Source organism: Apteryx rowi, unplaced genomic scaffold (genome assembly GCF_003343035.1).
Source record: "Apteryx rowi isolate R43461 unplaced genomic scaffold, aptRow1 scaffold_283, whole genome shotgun sequence".
Lineage (NCBI taxonomy): Eukaryota > Metazoa > Chordata > Aves > Apterygiformes > Apterygidae > Apteryx > Apteryx rowi.
This window is the reverse complement of record NW_020449230.1, coordinates 304211-325957: the sequence shown is the minus strand read 5'-3', so window position 1 is coordinate 325957 and position 21747 is coordinate 304211. Positions and strand designations below refer to the sequence as shown.

At 45.4% G+C, this 21747-nt stretch overlaps 1 protein-coding gene and 1 long non-coding RNA gene across 2 annotated transcripts; one reads left to right on the top strand and one right to left on the bottom strand.

Moving 5' to 3' along the window:
* The first annotated feature begins 789 nt into the window (after window positions 1-789).
* LOC112967623 (excitatory amino acid transporter 5-like) lies at window positions 790-21180 on the top strand. Its single transcript, XM_026068974.1, has 11 exons — window positions 790-966; window positions 3449-3528; window positions 3967-4179; window positions 5183-5225; window positions 6021-6243; window positions 10079-10178; window positions 10791-11024; window positions 13252-13446; window positions 14935-15069; window positions 17151-17250; window positions 17364-21180. Exons 1-11 carry the CDS (start codon window positions 790-792, stop codon window positions 17499-17501), a joined length of 1638 nt encoding a protein of 545 aa, XP_025924759.1. The 3' UTR covers window positions 17502-21180.
* LOC112967625 lies at window positions 11726-17236 on the bottom strand. Its single transcript, XR_003254033.1, has 4 exons — window positions 16562-17236; window positions 14422-14578; window positions 13235-13285; window positions 11726-12706 (listed from the first exon to the last, which is right to left on the bottom strand). It is a non-coding gene; the product is annotated as an uncharacterized LOC112967625 (long non-coding RNA).
* Window positions 21181-21747: the final 567 nt, after the last annotated feature.

Sequence of the window (21747 nt, the reverse complement as noted above, 5' to 3'; positions counted from 1 at the left end):
CTGGCCAAGGAAATACTCTAAAAAATTGTGGACAGCAATGATTATTGAACATGCATCCCAGGAATATCCTGTGGCCTTCAGACAGCTTTCCTGCAAAGCTGCCAGGGATTATTGGGATCTATATACCCATATTCCTATAGGCATGTTCAGCATCATCCACCAGTGCATTGGGCTGCCAAGCAGCTCAGATCAGTACGGACGCTTCTTTGATTAACTTATTAATGATCCTAGTGAGCAGTCTTCCTTTTGCAAACTCTCCCCCTAACRAGGCCCTTATACTGACCAAGAGGTGGAAGGGGACACACTTAAAACTGATGGGAGCACAAATGCTCCGGTAGCATCCAGTGGCCGGAGACAGGATCCAGATCCTCTTAGACCAAGAACTCCAAAGAAAAGGGATCTCTCGGCTCTAATTCCTGCCCTCAGCCTTCAGTGCATGACCCTGATCCCACGGCAGGGGAAGCGGCAGCAGTTGGCACAGCCGCGCAGCAATCGAGGGTTAACCCAGGAGGGTTTGGCGCCAGGCTTTCGTGGAGCCGACTAGAAAGCCAAGCCCAGATTAACCAGTTGAAGACGTCACTGCCCATTAGGGAGAAAGGTTCCCAAATAGCAGCGCAGCACTGCCCGGTCTGGGGATTAGCCACCCGGTGCAGTCGGCTCCGGCACCCTCCCTGGCAAAGGGCAGTTGTCCGTGGAGCAGGTGCCCGGAGCGATGAGCCAGCCCGGTGGCACCGGCGCCATCGCAGGGACCTGCTCCAAGGGGCACCTTCTGGACGTCTGAAGAGGATCATGTGGGAGAGCTTCAAAAAAGCTCTGTTAAACTCGCTTTCTGCTAGTTTCCTGAGCGTCTGGAAGTGGATACGGGCTTTCTGGCACAAAAATGGCCTGTTGACTCTTTCAATGCTGTCAGTTGTCACCGGATGCCTCCTGGGATTTTTATTGCGGGCTCTGGAGCTGATGGAGCTGGTAAGTGGGACACCCCTGGGACGGGGACCGGAGCGATGGGGAAGAAGCAGTGCTGTGTTGAGCCTGTCATTGCCTCACAGCAGTTGAGACAAGCGGACCCCAGTCCTGACACATGCAGCCAAGGGACACAGATGGGCACAGCTCCACGTACGGCCTGAGAAACTCAAAGCACCCGCGCCTGCTGAAGAAAATAACCTTTCAGTGAAGGCTTCCTCCCGGGGTTTTTTTTTTGGCCAAGCACCATTTTACAAAAGCCACCAGCCCTGAGCAGGACAAATCCTGCCTCCCTCTGCTGGGAGTGGAGTTATTTAAGCCAGCGTGGCCGGGTACAGGGCCCTGGCTCGAGCCGTGGACAAATGGGGAGAGGCACCGCCTGGATCCCTGGGGGCTGGAAGAGGGACGAGGATGGGAAAGGGGGGGTTGTTCCTTCCCAGCTGCCCAGATCCAGGGCTCGATGCTCAGCAGCAAACTCCCCCCTGTGCAAAATAGCAGGGCTGCCTCGGCGTCCCCAGGAACGAGCTCTTTTGTGGTTCCTGTCACTCTGTCCAAAGGCTGGGCAGAGGATAAAGCAAAGCACATAAAGAAAACCCATTACCGCCCCCGGAACAGGAGCAGAAAATAAATATGGGGCTAGCTGAGAGTTTGGCGGGCTCCAGCGTCACCTCCTTCCCCAGGCCCTTGGAGACTAATTCATTGGAGAAAAAATGTGCTGAAAAGGTCCAATTGCTCAGCACTTCCTAGGAGCATTGCGCTGTTAGATGTCACTGCACTAAAAGCCATATGGCTTTAACGACRCTGAGTGTCTTGGCTGTGGCTCACTCCTGATCTTTGCCCGGGGCTGGCGCGGCCGCGGGAGGCAGGATGCTCCATGTGCTCGTTGTTACATCGCAGAGCTTGGCTAGTGCTGGAACATCCCTGTTTAATCTGCGAGGATTTAGCAATGTCTTGTCACTTCAATTAAGAGCTTCAGCATCACTGCCCATAGCGGAGATGATTCTGTTTTTTAAGGGAAGCAGGACGTAATCTCCCTGGGTCCCGGTGCGTGTGCCCATGTGAACCCGGCCAAGTCTCCTGCGATGCTCCTGGCCCCTCTGGGTCTGAACCAAGCTATGGGGCTGGCAGAGCCATGGGGCTCCTGCCATCACCTGCCCCATCTCCCTGTCCTCATACCCTGCCTTGTGCCAGGCCCAGCATCCTGCTCCTCAGCATGCACCAAGCTCTCATTCTCGGCCGCTTCCCATTTCCCTGCCCCAAACACCTTGCTGCACTTGGCAGGGACTCTTGGCCCAGCACGTTCTCAGGCTGCACCGAGCTAGGTCAGTCCAGACCGGGAGGACTCTCCAGGCCCTGAACTGGGCCCCAGCCAAGCCTCAGGTTTGCAGTTGTCTTGTGCCAGCCCCTTTCCTACAGCCATCACAGTTCGAACCCCTCAAGCGTGCCTGCTGCGTGCAGTGACTCAGGCCACCTTGCTCCCTCCAGCCCTACTGTGCACTGAGTTTGTCCATCCTCTGCCCCAGCCCCCTGCCACACCTTTGGGTACACCCTTGCACTCTGCACAAGTGTCCCTTGGAAACCTCAGTCTAGTTTAAGAGGTTGCATGGGTGGCTTAATGCAGGGACAGTGGCTCGGGGCATTTATTTTAATAGTTTGCCTTGGTATCCCTCAAAGCCCGGTGATGTTTGTTACTTTACAGTAGACTGAAAGTACCCACTTCACCTGGGGACATTTCAAGTCATGTCCCTGACACGTCTAGGGTGGCCACAGTGAAAGGCTGGGGGGCACAGATAGATGGATGGAGAGAGGGATGGAGGGATGAGTGAATCCCACTCAGTAGATGGAAGAAGCATCATGGATGGATGGACGGACTGATCGATGAATCTCAGTAGATGGAAGAAGCAGGATGAATGGAGGGTTGGGAGGATGGTAAACGCCATCCATCTACCATCTGGCCATGTGGCTGCTGGTGTTGCTGACATCCCAAGAATGCAGACCCCTCAGCTCTTCCCTCGGTAATGGCTGTGGCGTCCGGGCAGACCGGGGGTCTCTCGCTGGGCAGCCCTTCCCTACGCCCCTGTTCAGAGTTATGGGGGTGGATGGAAGCCACAGTGATGGAAACCTCCTTCAGTGCATTTCAAGGGCTGGACCACACGTGCAGTTGGACTCCTGGGGTCTCCCTGAGCTTTGCTTTTCCTTTTGGAGCCACAAGCTATTTGCATTTTTGACACTAGTGCCAGGCTGTACCTGACAGTTTTGGGGCACATGAGGCCATCAGCCTGTTTTGCATATGCATATGTCTYCACTCCTTAATAATGAGTAGTGATGTCTAGGAGGGGCCAGCAGTGGGGCCATGGGGACCATTCCCAAGAATGTGAGGGCCCAAGAATACTATGAAAAAGGCAGATTTGTCAGGTTTGAGCCCTTAACCCAAGATCAGTGTCATTCTCAGCTGCTGCCTGATGCAATTGCTCTGTTTTCTGCACAGGAGAAGCAGTATTTTTCCTTTCCTGGAGAGCTCCTCATGAGGATGTTAAAGATGCTGATCCTGCCCCTCATCACCTCAAGGTAAGACATGTTCTGCTTCAAAAGGACCATCGTGCTGTCATGTTGGATGGATCCTGCTCCCCTTCTCCAGGATCTAACCTGCACCACACCCCAACCGAGGGACCAAGGGACCAAAAGTGTTTTGAAGGAGGTCCGTGGGTGCGCCAGCCTGTTCGCTGCAGGTGGCAACAGCCCTGAACCACTGGGGTGGCACCCCATGAAAGTGCTGCCCTTGCAAGGGATGTTGCAAGGGGATCGGGGCCAGATGATCTGGCAGCCAGCCAGATCCCGCAGAGAGCTGCCACCCAGGCACACAAATGTGCAAGAGCTCAGTGACACCTTTAAGCATTGGTAAAAGGAGTAGCTATGGAAACTTGTTGCATGTTGGAGATCTGGTCCATCAGGTGCGTCTTGTGCAGTTACGGGAGCAGATGCTGACCATGATGTTTTCTGTTCCAGCCTCATGTCYGGGCTGGCCACCATGGACTCCAAGGCTTGCGGGAAGATGGGAGCGCTCACAATCACCTACTATCTCTGGACAACCTTCATGGCTGTGACCATCGGGATCATCCTCGTGGTCAGCATCCACCCTGGCGCAGCAGCCCAGAAGGAGGAATATTCTGTGGGGAAAGTGGTGCTCAGCTCTGCCGATGCTTTACTGGATTTAATCAGGTACGTCACAGAATTTCAGAAGGAGCCTGGATTTTATAAGCTCTGATAGCGTTTCACAGCCAAGATCTTCTCACAAGGCAGTCAGTTCCCAGGAAATATTGATATCTTAAGGGAGATGTGAGAAACATTGGCCACATTGAGTGTGGAGTGAGTAGCACTGCTTCCTCCACCGAGCAAAGGGCACATCCTCACGGCAGGACTGAATTTGCCTTGGGGTGGGTGCTCTCCATAGGCCTCCCCTACACACGGTCCTGGCACAGGAGGTTCAGATGGCTCCTGTCCCCCACACAGCCAATGTCCTCCGAGCAACCTGTACCCCCAAGTCCAGCAACTTGGGGTTGTTTCTCCCCACTCATGTCCCTGTGGTCACTGTTACTCCCCTTGCTCTCTTCCAGGATAGCACAGCTCCTCCTGGCGCTATCCCAGCCTCCCCGAGCCAGCAGTGAGGAGGGGCAGAGCAGCAGTGAACGGAAAGATTTCGGTGCCCTGCTCGCACTGAAATGCAAAGTTTGGAGGTTCTTCCTTTGGCAGTCCTGGCTGTGACATACCAAGCCCTGCAGCTCCTTGAGCTTTGCAAGGTGAAAACGAGCAGGAGTTGGCCCAGTGTTTGATTAAAGCACTAAAAGTGAACTAGTGTTAACTGGTAAAAGTGGTGCAGCACTGGGCCTGGGGGGAATCTCCRTTTCTGGAGGCGTTTGGTCGACTGGACAAGGCTCTGAGCAACCTGTACTAGCTTTGCAGCTGGCCCGGCTCTGAACAGGGGGCTGGAGATGCCAGACGTCCTTCCCAGCCTCCGGCTTTCTGTGAATCCAGTTTACATACATGATCCACAACCCTGTTCTCTGCTCACAGACCAGCCTCGCTTTCCCCTGGTTTGCACTGAAGACATCAAGCAAGTGTCAGCCGTAATGGTCCTCTTGGCCTCTCACCCACCAGAGGAACTTCCCAGGCTCCCTGTGGGCTCACAAGGTGCTTTAACCTCTGCACAATTACTCTCTTACAGGAACATGTTTCCTTCTAACCTCATCGAAGCTTCGTTTCAGCAGGTGAGTCACCTGGCTCCAGGGCCTCAGTCAGCTCAAAGTTCTGAAGATGCTGGGATGGTACTCAGCTCCAGACGGGGCTGCTGTCCCTGGTCTGGGCCTCTTCCCTGGCCACAGCCTGGCCACGAGCCCCTTTCCTTCCCTCCACCTCCCTTCCAGCCTTGCCTGCTGCCCTGGCCGGTTTCCACCCACCCCAGTGTGGGCACTCMTTCCTGAGGGTGCGGGGGCACACAGGGCGGGCAGATCGGGTGGTTGTTGGTCATGTTAGCATAGCTGCTGGTGGGGGACACTGAGCCACAGGGACACCCCTGCCTGCCCTCCATCTGGAAAGGCTGCTGTACAAAACCACATGACATCTCTTCCCATACAGCCAGAAAAGGGGGGGAAAAAAACTGAGGGAAAAGATAAGAGCCACAAGAGAGGAGAGCAACTAAGATGCAAAGCTGAAGCTGGTCCCTCCTAGCTGGGAAGCTGCTGGCTCACCCTTGCCTTCAAGGTTGCCTCTCCCGTGGGAACCACAATGCTTTCTCCATCCAGGCCCTGCACTGGAATCCTGCAGGGACCTCACTCGCAGATGMCATGCATGTGCCTAGAGATGGGTATTCTTGCTTGAAGATGGCTGTGCTGTTTCCCTGGCCCATTTCTTGCTTTTCTTTCTTACATCAGTTTCCTGCCTGAAAAGCAAGCTTTGAACCTCCACAACCGCTTGAGCTAGCGTTGGCTTTGCCGCTGAATTTAGAGCAAGATGGAGCCTATTGCCAGCAGGACACTGACCTCACTTCTTTTTTCTTGTTCCAGTATCGAACCATTCTTGTTCCGGTCGTGAAGTCTCCAGGCCTTCCAAAGATCCCAGGGAAATCTCTCAGTTTTATTTACTTTGCACCAGATGATGAAAACCCAGAAATCCATCGGCCTGTGTTTCTTGAGATTACGCCATCTCCTGAAATGACCTACAGAACCCTGCCTGGGACCAGCAATGAAATGAATGTCTTGGGGATCGTTATCTTCTCAGCAACAATAGGTACTTGCTAAATAGAGAATCAGTCTTCACGCTACGCCATGACCAAACTCGCAGGGATACTTAATGGTGGTTGCAACCCGGAGTGATAACCGCTGTGGTCACTGGGCTGTATATTGAGCCAGGGATGCTCAGAGGTATGAGGACTGGCTATTTCAGTTCTAACTGCGCGTGTCCTTTGAGAACTGGGCACAGCACAGAGCTTATAACACCTTCATTGGTGGTGTGATTAATGGAGCTCACAGAAAGGTGTTACAATGGATCTTTATGCATGGAGAARGCTGTTTCCTCTCCAGATTTTCACTATGAGCCTTCATAGTCTTAGCATATTTCCTGAGGGTTTAAAAATGTTAATACAAGTTGAATGGGCCATTTTATAAAGTTTGTTAAAGTGAACTGTAACTTTTGCAGACTCTGCCTGGGAAACCACTAGCTACAAACAATCCAAATCCTTCACACTGGCATAGTGTTCAAACTCACTGAGCAGGTGGCATTTGAAAACTGAGTCAAATTTAGTGAATGTCACTTATAAATCCACAGACATTTATATCAGCTCTTTATGCAGAAAATAAGAAAAGCTCCCTGCATTGAACAGCTTGCAAAACTACATGAGCAAGGTGTTGGGCAGAAATTTAAGGAAGAAGGAGCAGAGATTGGGTGGAGAGAACAAGTGAAAGGTACAGGGATGAAATAGGCTTACAGGACAGAAAGAATTATTGGAAGCAAAAACTTGGATATGACTCAAAGCACAAGATAAAATGACACTAGGTGCAAAGCTGAGTAAGAGAGGAATGGAGGAATCAGGAGAGAAAAGAGTAGGAGGAAATGAGATTATTGTGGGGGCAGGATTATGTGAAGATTAAGAGGTGAGGGCAAGGATCTTGAACTCAGTGCGTGAGGAACCAAAAAGCCAATTAGAGGATTTAGGGGGTAGAGGCAGTGTAGTCAGAAGAGCAAGGGAGAATACCGATGGAACACAGGGGATTGCCATCAGAGGCAGAGGAGGCTGGCCAGTTTTAAAGGCTATGATACAGTGACTGGCCTGGAGGAGACGGGTGAAGTGGGGCTGGGCAGAGACAGACCCACTTAAAGATCCTTGAAGATGAAAAGAGTTGTCTGTGGTGAACTCTTGTCCCCATGACAGGTATCATCTGTAGACCACTCACTTCATGTGGTCCCCTGTCTGCAGGGAACATATAAACCTCTTGGATGCAGAACACGTGCCCTCCTCCGGCCCAGCTGAACGAGCAAAGAGAAGCTGCTTTTCTCTTCTGAGATTACCGTCCCACCGCCTTGCCAGTGTGGGTGTTGAGATCAGGGCTTCCTAACTTAGTAGAAAATCACCTGAGTTAGCCCAGGCCACCACGCTGAACTCACCCCTGCTTTTGTCCAAAATGGATTAGGGCACTTCTGGGAAAGTGGGCTCCCGTGGACTGCTGGAGCAGCACCTGCACCAGCAATTGGCAAGTTYGGAAAAGAGCATCCATGCATAGCCGCAGAAAGCATTACCTATGAAGGAAGGGGGTTTGTCTAGCAGAAAGCATGAACAAGGAAGGCTCCAGTAATGAAGCTTTGTGCATCAGATGCCCATTATATGGGAAACGGGGATCAGCTCTTCTTTGCAGCAAYGGTAGTGGGGAGGCCAGGTGGAAATTGGTTAAGACCTCAGCAAAGGTGGTTCGTGTCCAAGATTGAAATTAGACATTTTGTGGGACTGAGACCAAGGTGTCCATGCAGATACCATGAGCAGCCACGCGCACAGAGACTACTGATACAGTCTGACAAACYGCAGCACGTCAGAGGCATGAGAACAAGGCCCAGGACCTGAGATGTACTCTCACTCACATCTTGCAGTGAGCTTGAAGCCTGCTGGTTTGGTCCACAACATTTTGCTGTGGATTGTAACCCCACACAGCTACCGCAGCTCCAGTGACCTCTTCACTGAGACTGAGCATGTTCAGATTCCCCTCTGTTGCCTTTGAAATTCAGAAAAGGACAGAGATTTAAAGTTACCTGAAATAAGCTGGTCATTTGCTGGGGTGATAATCTCCAAATCAGCAGCGAGCAGGGCCTGAAGAGAAATGGCTTTTTTTAAAGTGAGCTGTTATGACTGCCAAATACTGGATGAATATCCACAGAGCTGAGGAAAGGCCAGATCTTCAGCTACAGTCTGCCCCTTGGCTGCAGTGCCTGAACAGATATGTCAACCCTTGTCTCATTTCTGAAAGGCCTGGTGAAGATGACCCTATCTTGTCTCCACTCTGAGCAAGCCTTTAACTGGCAAGAGATCCAACCAAATGCGCAGGGTCTCTTGGAGTCCTCAGCCCCAAAGACTAAGGGAGGATGAAGGGGACAAGACAAGGTCCTGCCTATACGCGTCTTTTCCAAGCTAAAGCAGCCATTCATATGGTGCTCCAGAAGCAATTTTAGCTGAAGGGACCACACAGAAAGCATACGTACCAGACTGGAAATTACATGGACAAATAGTTAAAGACCCATTTTWCTTTTTCTTAATGGGTAACTGGGAAACCTCTGCACCAGTGAAAGCCACTGGATTTAGCAAGGCTAATTCTATGCTTGCAGACCAGAATGCTATACCAGAACCCATCTAACCATTTGTGTATTTCTGCTCTAGTATTTCTTCAATATAAAATTAGACTTGGAATTAGGTTAATGCAACACCATCGAAAGAAAATTTGGAATTAAGACAGGAAGGTTAACAACTGTATCTAAGCAACATGGTTGGATCCTTCCTTATATAGTATTGCACAACTGTAGGTGTTGTCACAACCACAGTACAATCTGTGAGCCATCATCAAAGCCATCACCATGAAATAGCTTGTTGGCAGCCAGCGTAGCCTTTTCTAGGAGGACACTGAGAAATGCCAGCATGTACTTATCCGTGGAGATCAGGCAAACCAAAGCCCTTATGAATAAGTACATCTCAGTGGCAGAAACAAAGTCCAGTCCTTTTCACTCCAGAGCAAGGGCAGGGATGCAGCATATCACGTCCTCAGCTATCCCACAGAGCTTTGTCCTTTAAAAAGTTAATTTTTGTTTCCAGAACTGGATTATTCYAGCATTACTAAAGCACAGCAAAAAGACAGCTTAGCCACCCCTAGAAGTGACTGTTTCAGTATTTAGCAGCAGTGAGGAGTTTATCAGCTATCTGTCCAAAGAATAGTCTGGACCCTAGATTTGTTTTTTTTGGAGAAAAGACCAGATGCTTCCATTTGGCTTGGAGCAAAGGCGGCCACTGGAGTCAGTTTGATCTCCCCCAAATTTTACTGAATTCCTCTTCTTTTTGTTYGTGGGTTGTCTTCACTGGAGTTAATACAATTCACAGAACTTGAGTGTTGCCCTTACACCAGCTTTTATCCACCAAAATCTTTAAGCCAGACTAGGGGCTGTTCAAACTTAGAGCTATCTAGACCATCAGGGAATAGTGTTTGGAGCACTGAGAGCTATTGATATTTAAGCATAAAGCAGCGAGGAAGCAACAACTCTGTGCTGTTAGTAAAATCATTCTTTGAAGCTCAGTTGTTGTTTGGCAGGTCGGTTAGTCTCATTCTGAAAGTTGGGTTTAAAAGGAATTAATTTAACCAGGGGTGACACRAACACATTTATAAACTCCTCATTGGTGAGGACTATCTTCTTCTCCATCTTTGTACAGTGGGGCTGGCTGCTGCCTCGACACTGCTGTAATTGCCACGATTCATAAGGCATTTGTGGAAATTTGTATTCAGTCTGACCTTCTGTGAGTTTGCAAGATGCTTAGCATGTTACRCACTGTTATTTCCCACTATTTAATAATATAAATCAATGTGTTTGGTTGCAGGACTTCTCTTGGGAAAAATGGGCGAGCGAGGAGCTCCGCTAGTTAACGTGTGCCAGTGTCTGAATGAAGCAGTTATGAAAATTGTCTCAATGGCAGTCTGGTAAATCTGTTCTTAATTGATTCAACTGAGTAGTTTCTTACCTGCTAATTAATGGTAATGCCAGTCATATGCCTACAAAGAAGTGTTGGAGGATTAAAACTCTGGAGGATAAAATATTCCCCTTTCTGCAATCAACATAACATTAACAAAATGTGATGATTCTTAGCTGAGTTGCCTATGCATGGTGATGCTCATTAACTGCAGAGAAAACCTGCATGTGGGCATGTGAGCCAGGACGTGCCGGCCATCTATTGCGCRTCCTGAAGAAGACAGGTTTTTGTGGGGGGGGAAAGAATGAGATAGGACCACGTAATCAAAGCCTTCATCCTGGTGCTTGCAGGCACAGGGCTGAATAAAACTTGCAAAGAGCAACCTAATTCTAGAATTCCTAAACTCTGAGTGCTTGACTTTGCAACTTGTATATTCTTTTAAAACAGTGTATTTTGATTGACTAGAGACACTTAAGGTATGCAACCTTATAATATCTATTTTGAACACTGGATTTATTTTAGCATGACTTCATCACACTGCACCAAAGACCGCAAGAACTTCCATATAGTGCTTAAATGAYTGCTGCATCCTCAGAAATGATTTTTTTATTCTACTTTGCAGGTACTTCCCTTTTGGCATTGTATTTCTCATTGCTGGGAAGATCTTGGAGATGGAAGATCCATCTGTTATAGGAAAGAAGCTGGGACTGTACGCCGTGACAGTAGTGTCAGGGCTAGTCATCCACGGACTTGTTCTCTTACCTTTGCTTTTCCTGCTCATCACCAAGAAAAATCCCTTTGCTTTCATCCGGGGGATACTGCAAGCCTTGCTGATTGCCTTCGCTACATCTTCTAGGTATGAAAAAAGTGGCCTCCGTTTACTAAATATACACCTGAGAATGAATCCGGTTTAGCTCTAGCAGTTAGAGAGACAAATATCTGCTAAGCAGCACATTAGCTATAGTTTTTCAGAAAGGTTCGAATTACAAAAGCAAATGCTTATGCAAATTCCTTCYGGCCAGCTGAGCTGCAGAATAGATGTACCTTAGACATTTAAAAAAAAAAAAAAAMCAACACTATTTTAAGTGAGACTGCTATCAAATGATCTTAGTAGGAAATGGGATGTTTGGCGTGGCCCCGGTGGGAAGAGCCCCCGTGCATCTTCAGATCCATCCAGCTCCCCTTGTTCTCTCCTGCTCGCTCTCTCCTGGTGTTTTCCCAGAGCAAAGCAACAGCGTTTGCATGTGTGCTTGTTTTCAATTATTGCAGTTAGTTTTCTTTCAAAGAATTGAAAATAGGACTTTTATATGTGCTTTAAAAAGTTTGCTGTTATGATTCTGCATTTTAATTGAAAACATCAAAACATCTACTGCACACCTTAATGAAACTCTTAACTACTGTGTATCCCAAGCTCCCCCAAGGAGAAGTTTTGTCTATCTTTTTCTAACCACAACCATTTTGATAATGTTTGATAATTTGGTTTTTTTTTCTATATATAGTTTTTATTGAAAGACATTCTTTAAAACAATGAAGAAACTTTACATTAGAAACTATCACTCTTTCTGACAGACAAGTTAAAATAGTTTTCTTAGAAAATATTTGACCAGCTAAAGGGTCTTTCTGGCCTCTCTAAAGTAATGCTTTTTCTCTACATAATCCCAGTAAAACCATACAGGTTCGCCCCCCACACAAACACACCTCTGCAGGACTCTTCTGCTAATATTACTATCTGATCTTTTCCCAAACTTGGGTCTCCATCTCCATACCTCTGAAGCAGAAGGGCCTTGCAGAGAGACACARGTATTGTGTTAAACCAGTGCCCTCGCATTTTTCAAGTGTATGAAGTCAGATTTATCAGAAAACAGAAGAGCCCACTGCTCTTTRGATTACCCCCAAAGAGGGAAGAGCACTGCACATGTTCTTCTATCCTCCCTCTGCCCTTCATGAAAAATGGATCCATCCCTGCTTCTTCTTCTCTGCCATTTAACCACAATCATCAGCTCCCTGCTTGCCTTGGAGACTTTTTTCTTCCTCTCTGCTCCTAGGAGAGARGATAGAGCAGGCCCAGCTTGCTGCACAGTTTCTCTAGGAACAACCTTTTCAGAACATAACTGCTCTGCAAAGCACAGAGCTCCTGGGCCTTCTGGCAAAACCCAGAGGTTAATATGGATTTCTGCAGYGCCACCACCATAATGGTAGAAGGTTTCTCTATTTCAGCATGCTGTCCAGAGGACAGCTGCTGCTTTAGAGCCAGCTAGGCGAGCTGAAGAGCTGCTAGTGTAGAGGATGGTGGGAAAACTGTTCGCCTTGTTACAGTCCTGCAGTCTGCTGACAGACCCCACTCAGYGATTGTGGGCTGTTGTTTCATTCACTGCACGCAATAAAATGAGAAGAGGGTCCCTCTCTCAAAGAGTTTACAGTTTAAGTGCTCATAATCCCATCAACTTCTTTTCTGTGCTCTTTTCCTGTCTTCCATTCTGTCTTGGTCCTTCCATTTCCTTATCCCAACTCCCATGTTACATCTCATATATCTTCTCACTAGAAAGAAACAAGAAAGGTCAGTGGGGTACTAGAATGGAGGCAGCTACTACTACCTGCTTGTAGTATGCAGGAGACAAACCAGAAGTAAAGGAGTCTGGCTGGAACACCAGTATTGCCAATGCTGGCAAATTCTGCCTTGTGCCAATATTCAAGGTGTTGCCAGATTAGCTTGGGGAACAGGGATGTACAACAAACAACTAACTGTCACATGAAGTTCTCCATATGGAGTGATCTCTTTGAATGCTGACRTGACATTCTGGACATTTATCTTGTAGGTATAACAGACAAAAGCAGGCTTATTACACAGAGTTTCTAACAACTGATTGCTTGGCTAATTACATATGTTCCCCAGGTAGCATCAGTTGAAGAAACATATCCTTCCTTTCTTTGCTATAGCAACTTTTATAACATTGCTGCTGCATTTAACCCCCAGGAGGACCTGTATTTCTATACTGTTAGGTTGATGWCTATTAATACAGCTGGTAGAGTTGCTCAACACAAAAGATACAGGGGAGAAATACTCACCATTTCTTGTCCTGCAGCTCAGCGACCTTGCCCATCACACTGAAGTGTCTTCTGGAAAACAACGGAATAGACAGACGAGTGGCACGATTTGTCCTTCCCGTTGGTGCGACCATAAACATGGATGGCACTGCGCTGTATGAAGCGGTCGCTGCTATCTTTATTGCTCAGGTTAATGAATATGATTTGGATTTGGGACAAATTATAACTATAAGGTAATTTTTTTTTGCAGTATCTGAATTATTTTTCTCTATTCATGTTGACAGACATTATTACAGTATCTCACAAATTCCCATTTAGCCGAGATCTTTCTACAGCATATTCAAAGTTAACTTTGCTGGAAAGCTGAATAATAGGGAAGGTAGCAGTGTAATATGAGCTCTTTTATACCATATGCTAGGGAAAGCTTTGGTTCTGCACCTATAGAATTTGCTGCATAATCTAAGACTTTGCCTGTAGTTAAAAAGTAGACTGCTAACTAAAACAGCACAGCTAAAAAGGTCAACACCCACAGTATGGAGGAATTATATTAGCACAGTAGCATTTATACTGGTATAATTTATTCCTCTTCAAGAATGGAATATCYTCATTTTATGAACAGAAAAATAAAGCACCCATCTAGATAAAAATATGTAAATAATATTTCAAATATTTAGTAACTTTGAGTGGTAGCTACCTAACCTGGAACACTGAAAATCTCAAACTCTGCATCCAAAAACCAGAAAACCCTCTTTGAGGTTGGAAAAACTTCTTTGAGAATTTTGGCCAAGTATCCACCCCAAACTCCCTCAGGCCGTTTGCAGCGAAACACAGAACAGAATTTGATTCTTTGCTGTTTGTCCATATGGCCAGCTGTTTTTCCCCCTGCATCCATTTTTTTCATTTACCTGCTATACATCATACAGTCTCTGCCCTGAAACACTCGACAGGTCATTCATTCCGTAAGTTTAGTTCCACAGACACCCCTTGGTAACCCCGACATCCAAATCTGCCTTTGACTGCTTGTTCTTGCCTTTGCTGTGTTCCCTGAACAGTGCTTGCACAAGTGTTTTGTGAGYGTGGGTGTGAAACCAGACAGAACTGACCAGTTAAAAATGATGCAAGAAGAGAAAAAAATTGCCCCAGGGCCCAATGTGCAGCCAACAGAATGGTGTTTTCTCAGCACAAAGCCAAGAATACCTATTGCATACCTTAGGCCATGATGTGCGCAGGTACTTGGGGGCACAAGGTCTGTTCGGATAGCAAGAGGACCAGGAGGGATGGAGGAAGCCAGACCTGATCCGATTCTCCATCAGGGGTTGCTCCCAAAAGTGAACTATCCCCAACACCGGACTTTACTTCAGAGATCTTGTTGGTCCATTCCAAAAGAGAGGTGGGAGCAAACATACATACAGTGCAGATCAGGATTGGGGAGCTAASTTATTTAACAGTTTAGCGGCCTCTCATGATCTAAAATGGTAGGTCTGCAGACAAGGAGGCAGCTAAGCAAGCGACAGAAAGCCTAAGAAGCATGAACTTTTACAGTGAGCAGTGAGATTTCACTATACTTTAGAGAAATCCTTCCAGGTCAGCAAAGCACTCCATGTCACCTAACTGTTGGATATTAGATCAACGTAATGAAATTTATTAATAACTTTTGTCACGCAAACAAACCCACTGAAAAACTTTGTGACAATAATGCTGTGACCTTCTCATCCCTGCAGCATAACAGCAACAGCAGCCAGCATAGGTGCAGCTGGGATCCCCCAGTCAGGACTTGTTACGATGGTCATCGTGCTAACTTCTGTTGGGCTGCCAACYGAGGATATTACACTCATCATTGCTGTAGACTGGGCTTTGTAAGTATTTGCCATRTACAATGTTAAGGTTGGGTGCTAAGTGCCAGCTATTAATGCTTATGTACTTTGATTTCCTGAAGCAGTTCTAACAAAGATAAACAGAGATGAAGGGATCACACAGCAAGGCCAAAAATCAAGTGTAAGACTTCATTTAGCTATCATTTTCTTGAAATAGCCTAGGATAGCTATAGGCCAATAGTCTCCTAAATGACTGCTGATTTGAGGCATTTCCATTCTGGGGTGTCCACCACTGTCTAGAGCCTCATATGGACTGTATTTGGAATAAGTGGTGATGAAACTCAAGCACTGCCTCAAGTAAGGTCCCAGATTTGGGGGGAGCTTGTGTGGCTTTTTTTAATCCAAATTCCTACCTGATTGTGTATCATGTTTTTGTTGGAGGTCTCAAATAGTACAAAACAATTCCATCTTTCTGAAATGCACACGTATGCTTTTAAGAGATCAAAAGGACTGAGAAGTGAGAAGTAGAAAGGAGGGAGGAAAGMAGAAGTGTATTCTTGTCTTCATGAAACATTACCACATAAGGCTGCTAGTTACTGTATTCCCTAGAAATGCCTCAAGTCCCAATCTTCTCCAAGCTGTCCATTTTGTGAGCAAAGGAGAGTGGACAGCATAAGGCTCTGAAAGTGATTTGCTGCATAGGTAAGTGTTGGAAGGTAAAGTATTTGCCTTGGTGGAATATTCTCCCTGGAAGATGAACAAGATGTGAAGACAGTGTGAAAGGTCTCTGGCTTCCTGCAAGGAGAAAAGCTAGCCAGCCAGGAGGATGTCAACCAAGAAAGAGAGAAAAAATAGGTGTAAAGAAACTTGAGTATGAAAGCAAGATCTCCAGATTAAAAATCAATCAGATAAGTCAATATAAAACATAAACCAATGCTAAACACTGACAAATACTCAGAATATATGCTCATCTACTTTGCTGTTCCTGTTAATGTGGGAATTTTCATGATTAGAAAGAACCATTCTTGTCTCCTAACTGGAAAAGGGATAAAAAAGGAGGGAGAGATTAAAACACAAAAGGAAATGCTTATGGATTAATGTCATATCAGATCAGTAACTAATTGAAGTATGAATTGGTTGCTACACCAAATCACAGCAGAAAATCAGATGGCCAGTTTTTGAACAGATGTAGCAAAAAACCTGCATATGAGAGAGAACTTCTGTCTCAAAGACATATGCCACCAGAACTAAAATATCATTAGCTTTTCTAAAAGTATGGATGACATTTTAAAAGTATTGCATCCAACACTGAGGAAGYCTATATTCTAAGGAGATAACACCTATCTTGATAGTTGAAGACCAGACTGATCTTGAGACAAAAAATGATAGTTGATTACATTTGTCATAGACAAACAGAATAAAAATCCAAACATATGCTGTTTGTGAAATGCACCATTTTAAAGTACTACAATAGAAATGAAGCAAATCAGCTTGCTGAAGAGAACATACACAGTAAATACTGACCGATAGTTACCTAACTGACACGTGGGTTGCAGAGTTGATCTTCACAGCCATCCTAGAGAGAGTGGGAAACAGCATCAAGTATCATGGCTGCTTTTCTCATTCTTTCACATAAAAGAAAGTTGAACTTTTCAGATGAAATTTGTAAGACTAAAACACAACACAAGTTAAACTGTTGAGTACCACAGGTATGCAATAATACTACCTGCTATAGTACTCCTGGTACTTTCTACTGATGTGAAGAGGCGCTTGGGCTATGGCTGGATAAATGCAAGACTTCCTCCCCCAAAAGGCATCTTGGGGAGTGTTGTGATGCACCAGGGCAGCTCACCCACACACTGAAGCAAAATACAYGATGCATCAGTTTTGGTAGTGGCGCAGTCACCTCTGTGTACTAAAAAGACGAGCATGCCTTGCCTTAACAGTACTGGGTTCAAGCAGACACGGTACCATCTGTCCGTATTTGCCCAGGGCTGAGAGCACTACTGTACTTAGCTTGCTGTTAGCAAAAACAGTGATAGAGACATTAGGGACAAAGGTTCACCTGTTCCAAAGCCATAAAGATCAGGGCCACCTCCATCTCATGGCTCTCTTTCTTCTAGGGACCGATTTCGAACCATGACCAACGTCCTTGGTGATGCACTGGCTGCTGGCATCATAGCACACATCTGTGAGAAAGACTTTGCTCCCAAACCCCCAAAAGTATGTATAGCTTGTCTGGGAGAGCAGTGGAACAGAGAACAGATTAAGATTATACACAGAAACAAGGGATGGACTCACTGAAGAAATTAAAATTACATTTTTTCTTTTTGCAGCAAGATCCAGTAAGCAACACAGACAAGTTTCCTTCTATAGAGACCTCACTTCTGCAGCCCAAAGACAACGTGATTGAAATGACTGAAGAAACCTTGACCGAACAGACAGGAGTTCATTATAACATCTGTCAGGTGTAGGTCAGTGTTCTCACTCCCAGGAAAGGGATCTTGGTGCTAAAACACTGACATTCTGAATGTCATATATGGATGCTCTGCAAGATGAAAGCCTTACTTGGCACAAAAAGCAGAAAAATCCCATCCTTTGAAGACTCAGATGCCCCAAAGAGCACACGGATAGCATAGAACAACTGAACAGCAGAGCCAAAGGGGGAAACGGAGCCAACTGCTTGTTGTAAACTGAGGATACATCTGCAAACTTGCTGCCCTGTCTGAAGCAGCTGGGATTTGAAGGTTTTACGCCACTAGTTTTTTCAAGCATAGCTCTTTCTAAGGTCAGAGAAATCAGCAGATATCAGAAAATTTGAACTGGATGAGATTAAAAAGCAGCAGAGATGGGACAAAAATCTGACACCTTATGTCAGCAACCTGTCTCTACTGTCCAGACTGCATTCTGTAAGGTTTTATTTTCTTTAATACAGAGGGTTTTTTTAAAGCCATTGCTTTTTTATAGTGGGATCTCATCTAAAAACTAAAATTTCAAGTATATTTTTTGTCTATAGCTCAAAATTAAATTTGGACACAACTGGATTTTCCAGTCATTACACAAAAATAGAAGGACAGTTGGTTGAAATGTTTCTCGTAATGATGGTCAGTATGAATAGCAAGAATCATTTTAACTAACTGGAGGGATGGAAAGATCTGCTTTACATGGAAGTTTACAGGTTGTTTTATCACAGTAAAAGTAAACTACCAGGTCCAATTGCAATTGCATTGATTTTCCCAGCTAAGGATCTGTCCTTAAGTTTAAATTCTTGTTCCAATTATAGCCTTAAAATATAGGTTTCCAAACACAGCCTTCTCCACAAAGGCCTTTTACACAAATGATTCACATAGCTGAATTCATTTCTCTCTCAAAATGATATCTCCTTTCCCCCGCATTGGTATGCCACAGCGTAAGACATCTGGAAGTAGCTTAAATTCCCACTAACATCACTTGCTTTCTCCAAAAGGAGATACTCCTGACCCAACTCACAGGGAAATCAATTAATATGGATCCTATTATTCCGATGACGTTGGATCAGAACCTGAGAGAGTGACTAATGAGTTGAGGAGGATCTGGGGGTATGCACAGCATGTATTCTTTACAACATATACAAATAAGTTCGTACTGTCTACAGAGGAGGAAGAATGCCTGTTTTTGAGGGTGTACTACTGGCCTTTTTCTCTCACAGATTATCTCAAAAGCATTCTGCAATTGCACACGCAGAAAATAGTGGCTTAAAGACACTTTTTTTTATTCCTGTACATAAAAGTTTTATGCTAGAGTGAAAAAAGTTTTACGCTCCCTAGTGAATATGGGGTGGGAGCTGTGTCTTTGCCCCTTCCCTTCTGTTAAGTTGCTGCTCATATTTGCTTAAGGAATTTCTAATTTTGTCTGATGCGATAACAAATTTTCTACAGAAAATGAATGCATCATTTTAGTCCTTACTGCTTAGGGCAGAACATAGCCCTACTCAATCATGTGCTTCCAAGCTCTAAACAAGAAGCAGTATTTTTTTTCTCCTTTTCTGCAAACAAACTACTTAAAGAATTACCTAAACTGACCTAAGAACATCTTGTGATGGAAGTTTGCATAAACAAGACCTTAAATGATTCTGTGCTTCTGTCCTCAGAACCTCATGCTCCTGTAACATGCATACAAGTGAGGGAACCTGCCAAAAGCAGCATTCACCAGGGGCAGCTCAGGCATGTCCCCCGCTTCCTAGAAAATTCTGAGGTGCACCTCCCATAACTTCACACTCAAGCTCACCTCCATCACAAAACTTTGTGCAGATGCTCCTCACCTCATGAACCACCACACACAATTACATCCCCTCCATACAACTTAGTTGAGATCCTGTTGCAGATGTAGTGTATATGAGAGCATAGTAAGACATGGCTTACAGCACAGTAAGGTCAATGTTCACAGTACCATCGTTTGCAAACTGCTGGATTTCATAACAAAGGTTCAGATATACTTCATAAATTCTGCATGTAGGGTTCAAATGCATCTGCAGCTTTGCTGGGCTCCCAGAAGTTACGTTCAGATAAGTGACCATCATAACGAGCACTCTGCTGAGCGCATTAGTCCTCAACTAAGCACAGCCTTTGTGACTACCCAAGCAGGTGTAAGCCACAAAAAGGGTAGAGATGCCACACAGATGCCTTAGCTCAGATCTCTACTAGTCTGGCCAATTCTGCTCCATGTTTCATTTCACTGTGTTGACATTCTGTCCATTTCCAAACGTTTTCAAAAGGGGAGGAAGCAAAAACATCCTTGTATAGGACACTCCAAAATCCACATCTGAAAGAATCAGCTAGCATTGTGTAAACTGCAGAGGTCCCAGACCTTAGGTGTGCAACCTAAATTTTTAGAAAACGAAGGTAAGTAAAGTGTCTCATTTAAACCAGACAAATGAGGTGCCCTGCAGCCAACAGTGAGAGACAGGCATCTTTAAGAGCAGTTCATCTGTATTTTACAATCAGATTCCTAAACACATCCTGTATTTTAGGATCAGATGAATTGTCTCCTGAAGGTTCTTACTGACAGGCTTGGACTGAGTGCTAAGACTTTTAATTGCTCGAGTTAGTTGGATGAATCCCACTCTGAATTACATGTTTGAGCAGAGATATTTATTTTTAGAAAGCTGAGCCTTTAGAGTCCATTTTGTAAGACCAGATTTTGGGTTTGATTTTGAGACACAGACTACCCAAACCATGTGCCAATACAAACAGGAACAAGTGACAGTGGAGAAACATTATACCCAGCCCGAACTTGCTGAATCACTTACCTGGCAATCTCACCTCAAAAATCTTCTACTCACTGTCCTTGAGCAGAACCACAACAAAACAGATATTGGACCGTTCTCCTCGATTCCCCTCCAACATTCCTGCCGAAGTCTTCAACTATCTGCAAAGCATGACCTCAAACCACATTCTGTTGCTAAAATGTTAACAGCAGCAGCATCATGCCCACTATCTTCAGAGAACTGTCTTTTTTTTTTAAAGACATTTTAACTCCATTTTGCTGTCTTTTTGTCTGCAGAATCCTAAATAAAGCTGTTTGCTTTGGCAGGCAGCAATTGTTGGATACAGCCAGAATGAATATTCTTTACACTTGCATCCTATTAGACATCTGATAGTGATTTYGCATTTCTAGTCAGGTAGAATTCTTTGTGATTCTCCTCCCAATGGCCATAAATAACAACCCTGACCTTTACTTGCTAGTTTCTCATATATTGGCAATTCATCCTCTTCTTCAGATGATGATACCTGAAATCCAGTCAGCTATCTTAGAGTTATTAGTTGCTCTTCAAGATCATAAGTATTTTCTTCCAGCCTGGGCACCAGTATTCCCTATACAGGAAGTCTTAAGTAGGAAATAAAACATTCACACAYATACTCTGCAAGTAACAGTAATTATTCACTTGCTCATAATCAGAGTCACAAAAGCAGAAACTAATTCTATCTTTGTATTCATGAATATCATTGCTTTTCCAGGTAGGTATGATAATATTTCTGACCACCTCTGGTTCTGTTGAGGAAGCAGGAAATGGAACTGAGCACCAAACATGGCTATTAACTCAAAAACAGAAAAAAACCTGCATTCAGGGAACTAGTAAGGATGTTTGTCCACCTATGACCTGAACAATCTCATCTTTTGTAACTGCAGCCATAAAACCTCCATATTCTTTCCCTTTTCACCTCATGATCTAGCAAAAGCAGCAGCTCAGTGAGCAAGAGCAGAGTTAATTCTCTAGCTGGACACAGCTGGGCATCAGACTATAGTAATATTCAGCTCAGTCATGCTGTTTAGGGTGGAACAACATGAGCTCCTCAAGTAGTTGGACTGGGGCATTTTCAGTCTGCCAGTTCTTGCCTTGACAGTGCCAGACCAGATGTTACAAAGAAAGGTGCAAGAACCTCGTGAACAGGCAAATACAAAACAACCTGTTCCTCTCCTCCTTCCCCCACCCCTTCCCCAAAGCAGGTCTCATCCAAATACACGGCTCTTTTAATAAGTCCCCATGGAAGAGGTATTCTCCCAAGACCTTCTTCTTTTCTCACCTTTCAGTATGGAAGTAGAAGCTCTAGGCTGCTGACTATTTCTCCTTAGCACATCCCCACCAGGAATATCAACTGCACTTGCAAGATTAGCATGACTGAGCAGCGGTGAGCTCCCCTCCATCTCAGGAGAGGATGGGTGAAAAAGGATAGATACCAT